General features: G+C 32.4%; 1 protein-coding gene across 2 annotated transcripts; it reads left to right on the top strand.

The window, feature by feature from the left end:
• Positions 1-1,885: 1,885 nt before the first annotated feature.
• On the top strand, positions 1,886-4,826 carry LOC132641150 (uncharacterized). Of its 2 annotated transcripts, none has more exons than XM_060358038.1 (2): positions 1,886-2,396; positions 3,299-4,826. In XM_060358038.1, the coding sequence occupies exon 2, from the start codon at positions 3,335-3,337 to the stop codon at positions 4,409-4,411; it is 1,077 nt and encodes a 358-aa protein (XP_060214021.1). In that variant the 5' UTR covers positions 1,886-2,396; positions 3,299-3,334; the 3' UTR covers positions 4,412-4,826. The 2 variants fall into 2 exon arrangements, with proteins under 2 accessions (XP_060214021.1, XP_060214020.1); XM_060358037.1 differs by having other exon boundaries at positions 1,887-2,396; positions 3,314-4,826.
• Positions 4,827-8,181: the final 3,355 nt, after the last annotated feature.

Genomic DNA, 8,181 nt, shown 5'->3' on the forward strand with positions numbered 1-8,181 from the left:
TAAGTATAAGATGAACAAAATCAATATAAGTTTAATATTATATTTTTAATAAATTGGTGATAACACCTAACATGATTCTCTCTGGCCATGACAGCGATATTAGCATATAACGGGAAAGTTCAATCGCCACCTGTCCTAAAAATTTCAAACTTTATAGTATAACTAATATTAAATTTTACTTTTAACTTTTCAATAGAACTTAGTACTACTAGTTGATACTCCAATAGTAATTTAACCCATCGTATTACGCCACGCGACAGGCACACAAAGTTGCATCGAGCCAGTCAATTCGACGCGTAAGAAGACTTTGGCCTTAAGGTAAGGGGCCTGAACAATTATAATAACCAAATTGCCCATACATTTTATTTTATTATATAGGGCATAAGGGAAGGGGAAGGCGAAATGGGGGAGAAAATTATAACGTGAGATTATAAGGTGAAAGTTTAAGTAGTCAATCAACCGAGACACTAGATCCCTACCATACATTTTAATTATAACGTATTATAAGGGCTAGTTTGATTGCTGATTAGAGTTATGCAAATATTACTAATTCAAGAATTAATTATGCATGATTTAGTTATACAGAATTTAGTTATTCATGTATTAATTATTTATTTCTTGCCCCGTAAAACTATACATAAATTAATTCATAACTTATACATATTTTAGTTGTATGAGATTGTAAAATAAAATATCTTATTTGGTGTAATGAATCTTGTATAACCCAATTAAAAGCTACCAAACATGATATTAACTATGTTAGTTTTAATACATGAATAATTTTCTTTCTAACCAGCAATCAAGCGACTCCTAAGGTTATAATGGATGATTATGTCATATAAATTAAAATTAGTCTCTTATTTATAATAATACCGGTGTTTGAAGCATAAATTAAATTATGATTGTGTTTTGATCTCAATTAGAATGTCGTCGCTTAAATTTTACTAAAATAAAATTATGTAATAATAAATGTACTAAATTTATAATACTCGTGAAATAATAGTGGCGTTATATAAAATGAAACAAATAAATTAGATAAATTATGTCCAAATGCAGAATGACTTATGATTTGTTGAATAATATAACTATAGATATTTTATTTTCAAGTTAGTTGATGCCGTTATATGAATTTTTACTTTCTATATCTCTTTATTTAAACTCATTTGAATTCAATGTTCAACAATTTAAAAACTCTGAAATAATTTTAAATAATGTAGGTCGTTTATTTAGATTTTCTGCATCTACTATATTTCATTTTTTACTCTACCCATATGTACCCCAAAAAGAAAAGGCTTAACACATAGCTAGTCCCCTTTAATTTGTAAATTTGTTAGGATAATCCACTAGACGCTCGAACTAAGTCTTGTTCCAAACACCTCAACTCTTGATGAGGTGTTTCCAAGACACTTATAATTTAAATTTTTGGAGAATTTTTTACGTGTGTTTTTATTACTAGTTTATTAAGTAGTTAAATTATCACATAAAATATGTTATCTCGCTAATTATATGCATCAACCTTAAGTATATAATACCTGGGTTTTACGATTTATTAAGGTGAATACATATAATTAAAGGAGATGTCATATTTTATATAGTTAACTTAACTATCCAACAGATAAATGAAACACACACACATTTTTTTTAATAGTTTAACAGAAAGTTTTTGATTGGAACACTTTATTAAGAATTGAGGTATTCAATCGGAACAAAATTTACTTAGTGTATCTAAATGAAATATCTTGTCACATTTAGGAGATTACCTATGTATTACGCCCCCAAACAAAAAAAAGTAAACAGGGGTATTATTGTCCTACTACTTAAAAAAGGAAACAAATGATTAGTATAGCTTTTGAGAGGAAAAACGAAAAAAATAATATGATGTGTGTATAGCCGGTAGAAGTGGGGTAGAACTTAGAAGACAAGAGAAACGGCTTCCTTGTAATCTTCTTTTATTACAACTGCCACCCCATAAAACACACACACACACACACACACTCTTCATCTCCAACACACCTTTAATTTCTTTGGCTATATTTTTGTCTCCTTATTTCATTCTTCCACATATTCCCTTTTTCTTTCTTCTTTTTTCTTTTTTCCTTTTGTACTCTTATTCTTCTTCAACCATTTTCAAGGGTTTGAAAAATATCTATTTGTTGCCTTTATCTATAAATCTTTCCACTTTTTCCTCAGTGGTGGTGTTGGATTAATTTGTGGGCTGCGTTACAAGTGTAATTGTGGGTTTCATTTTAGCCTTTGATCTGTAATTTAAATAGAAATACAGTTACAAAAAAAGGAGAAAAATGTGGGGTATCACTAGATTTTGGGAAAAAGTTTATATTTTGGCAGAAGGGGGATCTGAATACTGTTCAAAGAAGAAGGATGATATTTGTAATGAGGTAATCTTTTCTCTCTTCAAGATTTTTTTTTTTTTTTGATAAATTGTCTGTATTTGAGACATTGATTAATGTTGATTGGTTGTGTTTCTTTTTCTGCGTATGTTTTTTCTTTGTTTCTAGATATAAAAGAATGTTCTTTTTGTGGCAGGAAAGGGGAAAATTTTCAAAGTATTAGGTTATATTATTGATTTTTAAAGGGGAAACTAATATGGGTCCCTGATTGAAATTTTGTTATATTAAGATTAGTTCTTTTTATCCCATATTGAAACAAGAATTTAAACTGAGGTTTGATTTGATTCAAGGCTCTGTATTCCCAAAAAAAGAAAAATTGATTTGTTCTTTAATTAATCAATTTGATGAAGGAGAATTGTGAGAATACCCATGGGGAAGGTTTGATTTGGTTCTAGGTTGTGCCTTTTGTTTTTGACCTTTCATTGTGTGCTAAATGAAAGTGCCCTTGCACCAAGTATTTATCCCCTTTTTTTTTTCCTTTACCCTTCCTCCAAGTATTTTTCTACTTTTGCTTGAAGAATAATTCTGTTTTCTAAGCATATATCTGGCATTACTCATCTTGGAACAATGAGCACAACACAATTTGTGTAGGTACTGAAGAATACCCTCCATCTTTTCCCTTTTTTGTGCCTATCTATCCGTATAAACTTATTGGCACGCCTGATGTTTACAGCAAGCCATATTACTTTACCATGGTTAAGTCAACTATCTTAATGTGGCATGCTCAACAGGGTAGGATGAGGTCTCATTCTCTTCTGTGGGACTTATCTTGCTTCTGTTTTATATGTAGTTTATTTGGGTATTCAATAGCTTTTATGCCTACGATGTGTCTAGTTTTTCGTACTCTTGTTGAGTATTATCCTCAGTTCTTACTTTTCTTTAATCTGAAGTTTTGTTGACTGCAGGAAGCTGGTCGAACATTGAGCATGTCGAGACTAAAATGCGTCCTTCGTGGCTTGGACCTGAAAACATATATCTTTCTTTTTTTGTTGGTTCCAACCTGCGTGTTTGGTATATATCTGCATGGACAGAAAATCACGTACTTTTTACGACCTTTATGGGAGAAGCCGCCAAAGCCTTTCCATGAAATGCCTCACTATTATCATGAGAATGTGTCGATGGAGAATCTCTGTAAACTTCACGGATGGGGAATTCGAGAGTACCCTAGGCGTGTCTTTGATGCAGTGTTGTTCAGTAATGAGTTGGAAATGCTGACCATACGGTGGAAAGAGTTATACCCTTATATAACAGAGTTTGTTTTAATTGAATCCAATTCAACATTCACCGGATTGCCAAAGCCTTCATACTTTGCTAGTCACAGAGATCAGTTTGAATTCGTTGAATCAAGGTTGACATACGGACAAATCCCCGGGAGATTTAGGAAAGGAGAAAACCCTTTTGTTGAGGAAGCTTATCAGAGACTGGCATTGGATTATCTTCTCAAACAAGCTGGTATTCAGGATAATGATTTGCTGATAATGTCGGATGTTGATGAGATACCTAGTAGACATACCATTAACCTCTTGAGGTGGTGTGACGAAGTACCTTCAGTTCTTCATCTCCGATTGAAGAACTATCTCTACTCTTTTGAATTCCTTGTGGATAACAATAGTTGGAGAGCTTCTGTTCACCGCTACCAATCTGGTAAGACTAGGTACGCACATTTTCGACAGTCAGATGTCATACTGGCAGACGCAGGATGGCATTGTAGCTTTTGTTTCCGCCACATAAGTGAGTTCATTTTCAAGATGAAAGCCTACAGCCATTTCGACAGGGTTAGATTTTCTCATTTTCTGAATCCAAAGAGAGTGCAAAAGGTAATTTGTGAAGGAGCTGATTTATTTGATATGTTACCGGAGGAGTACACATTCAGAGAAATCATAGGCAAATTGGGACCTATTCCCCACTCCTACTCTGCCGTTCACCTTCCAGCTTATCTTTTGGAAAATGCAGACCAATATAAGTTTCTCTTGCCCGGTAATTGCATGAGAGAAAGTGGCTGATCCGGGAGTTTTAAGTTCTGTTTTCTTTTCGTAAATGTCGAGGGTGCAGTTTCGCATTGCTCCTTGTGAAGCAAATAGAGGATCCTCAACATGTCCAACAGTTACATCTTCAGAAACTATTTGGAATGTTTGGATGCATACTCAGATTTGGGAATTGAAGGGTTTTTTGTATATAATTCTTAGAGAAGGTTTTTCCAGGATCAGGCATGTCTGTTCAACGAATGGGGAGTTTGCTGTGCGGATCAGCTGTTATTAGTTTAAAGTTGTGCATAACTCTGTATCCTATAGTCTACCTACCATTCCTGATTATGCTCCGGGATAACATTTTACATTTTTTGGGGCTTTTCCTCATGTTGGGAAATTTTTGAATAGGGACTAATTTATTCATATATATTCTTGTCTTGCATTTTCTCTCTGACCTTGTAGTGTTTATTTCTTGGTCTTGTTTAGACCTAGAAATCCTTTTACCTTCACAACAAGGTTCCCTGTTTGCTCATTACTTTGATTTGATTAACTAGCTTTAATTTCTGGTGACCATGAAGTCAGGTACTTGTTATCACCTTAATTATTGCTTAATGCGAAGCATGGGTTATATTCATTTGCATCTCTTCAGCATCATTCTCACTCTTAAGCATGGATATGTTTAAGATTAGTTTTGGTTCTATTCCCGCACAAGGGTGTGACCTAGCACTGAAGTGGGTGAAGTTTTCGGGTATCTAGGCATGGTTTATGCTATGATCAGTTTAGGTGTCCTGGGTTTCTTGTTTGGGCTCATCATAGGGTTCATCTTTTTATTCACCATCGGAGGATTCACTGGAATATTCTGGCTAATTCTGGGCTATTCGATTGGATACCAAGGTTTGAATATCAGTAAACACAAAATGGTAAATGATTTCTTTTTATCTGCTTAAAATCTTCGTGAGCAGAGTTAGTAGTCGGTATCTGTATTGGTGGAGGTAGCATGCATCGGCTGAATATCAAGGTCAGTAAGTTGGTCTGGATATCACTAGTGTAACAAGAAGTTTTCAATGCATCCCATCTTGACTGTTAAAATTTTAATCATCCTGCTTGTAAACAATAAATTAACAAGATATGCGCGATAAAGTAGCTGCTTAGGTTGCATATACTCTAATGATTGCATGATTAATGATTTCCAAATGTGTCAGTATTCTGGTTGTTAAATCAGCTTGACTTCGCTCAGCGTCTAACAGAATATTATTTGACAAACTTGGAATATGCAGCTCATAACATCGTGCATTATCAATGGTTCTTGGTCTACTAGATTCATGATTGCGTAATAGACGTGCTGAGTTGTCCTTTAACTGAGAGAGCCAAATGAAATACTTATCTGACCTATTTTTGTTAATTTGTTCTGGTACACATATTATAATGCTAATATTGTTGGAGACCCCAGCAACCCTAAAAAAAAAAAAAATGATTCCTGCTGTCACAATTATTTTGTGTCCCAGCTAGTAGGAGTGTCAATGGTACAGTTCGGACGGTTATTTTATAAAATTTATATCATATCGATTTTTCGATTATTTTATTTAGCATAACCAAAGTTAGACTTTTCAAAATCGTTTTATCATTTCGGTTTCTCTTCGGTATCGGTACGGTTCGGTTAATTTTCGATATATTTTTAAAACAAAAACTTCATGTAAAAATCACTAGTAAAAGTTGGAACATGATACCATGCATACTTCGGTTGGACTTTGATAAAAACTCTCTAAATATTTTTACTGTTTAAAAGATGATGAATCAAGAAAACGTGAAAGATGACAAGAAAAAGATTTTTCCTACTATTTTACGATAGTGTAAAACAATGGTAAGCTAAGACACAAGATATAATTTAACAAGTGGTAAGAAATCAATCAAGATGAAACTCAAGAACTGAGTTTACCAAGATTAAGTATCCAATAAGAAAAATGTAATTTAAATCATACGAGAGGAAAGATATCTAATCTTGTAATTTGCTATCCAAGATCGTTGGAATGCCTTATAGCTTACATGTTACTACACGAGATCCTATAACTAATTTAGTTTCAATATATAGGAGAGTATAATAGGTTTCAGTGTTAGGACTTTGGGTGTTAATTATGTTGCCTGCTTATAGTCGTTTCCATCACCCCAGGCTCAAGACGAAATTTTAATATTTTATTATTAAACTTAATAAATAAAAATATTTATAAAACATATAAATATATTCAGTACGGTTTAATACTTTTTCGGTTTATTTTTATAAATATAAAAACCAGCCTAATTATTCGGTATGATTATAAATTTATATATAATATTCTATAGTTGGAATCTATCTTCCACTGGCTGTGACAAAGACATATCTGCTAGAAGAAGTGCGGTCATAAAGTAAAAAAAAAAGTGTGTTTCTTATAAAAATTCTAAAAATCAGTTTGATACGTTCAATTCGGTCGTTGAGTTTTTAAAAAACCATTGACACCCCCTACCAGCTAGAGTGACTAAGAATTCTGCATATGTGACCTTTCTATTATTTTGGTCTAATATGTGTAATTCCTAAATGGCAATAATTTGTGCCACCTATCAAGTACACAACCTGTCAAGTACTCTGCTATACATAATAATCTGATTAAAATGAGAACTCTCAGATAGTTTGACTGTTATTTAAATAGTTACGTATCTTTTATGTGACTTGAATTAAATTTTTACAATGTTATTGTACAAAGGTTAGAATCTTAACCAAACTTCAATCAAATGGAAGGTTGACAAAAAGATTATTCAACAAGAATTTTTTGATCTTCTATTTCAAATTTGAAACTTGGCTGTTATCAATTATTATTTCCTCTGACCCCAACGGTCTACTCTTTACAATTAAAGAATGGAAAGCAAATGCATAGATTGTTGCTTCTTTCATCATTTCCTACTGAGCACGTTTTTTAGTGTGGATTAAGTAGGGCCATTAGGTCTCACCTATTTAAGCTGTCATTTTCATTGTTATCATTATTGTTTTTGGGTTGAGGAGGCACGAAGTAGAAAGAAGAAGAAAGGAAAGACTAGTGCAAATCGTACCTTGCACTTCTATAACATTGCTAAAGAAAAGGTTACCACTTCATTCTCTATCACTGTTACTTTAGCTGTCCTCACTTATTGTTGTTTTGGGATTTGTAAAATTTACTTGACATAACTTACATTATTATCTATTTATGAAACATAACTAAACTTTACAATAATTATATTTAGTAGCTAAAATATAACATATTTACTTCCTATAGCTATCACTTTTTTACCACTCATCTGGTAACTTCCCACACCCCTAAATTTAAGCAAAAAAAAAAAAAAAGGTCCCTCTCTCCTATCCCCCTAAATACACGTCATTATGCCCAATATCCCTTAATTTCTTCCAATTTCAAGTCAGTTTTATAATAGGTCAACTTCCTTATTTATCTCTAATTAACTACTCATTAATTTCACTCATAATTCAAATCTAATTCCCAAAAAAGGTAAGATTGTATACTGATTTTTACGTTTCACCGTGTATTTAACCTATATTTTCGTTTTTTTTTTTTTCGTTACTTCCTGAATTTTCAATTCCTATTGTTTTGGATTGATATTTTACTAGTTGTTTTTCATATATATTTTGGCTATATTTTAATTATATTTTGATTATTATGTTCAATATTACTTATTCTGGTTTCTGTTGACTATATTTCAGATATATTTTTCATATATTTTGACTATATTTAGAAAAATTTCAGAAAAATAAAAAAGTTGCAATGAAAATGTTGTTACCTCAATTA

Source organism: Lycium barbarum, chromosome 5, assembly GCF_019175385.1.
Source record: "Lycium barbarum isolate Lr01 chromosome 5, ASM1917538v2, whole genome shotgun sequence".
In the NCBI taxonomy this organism is placed as follows: Eukaryota; Viridiplantae; Streptophyta; class Magnoliopsida; order Solanales; family Solanaceae; genus Lycium; species Lycium barbarum.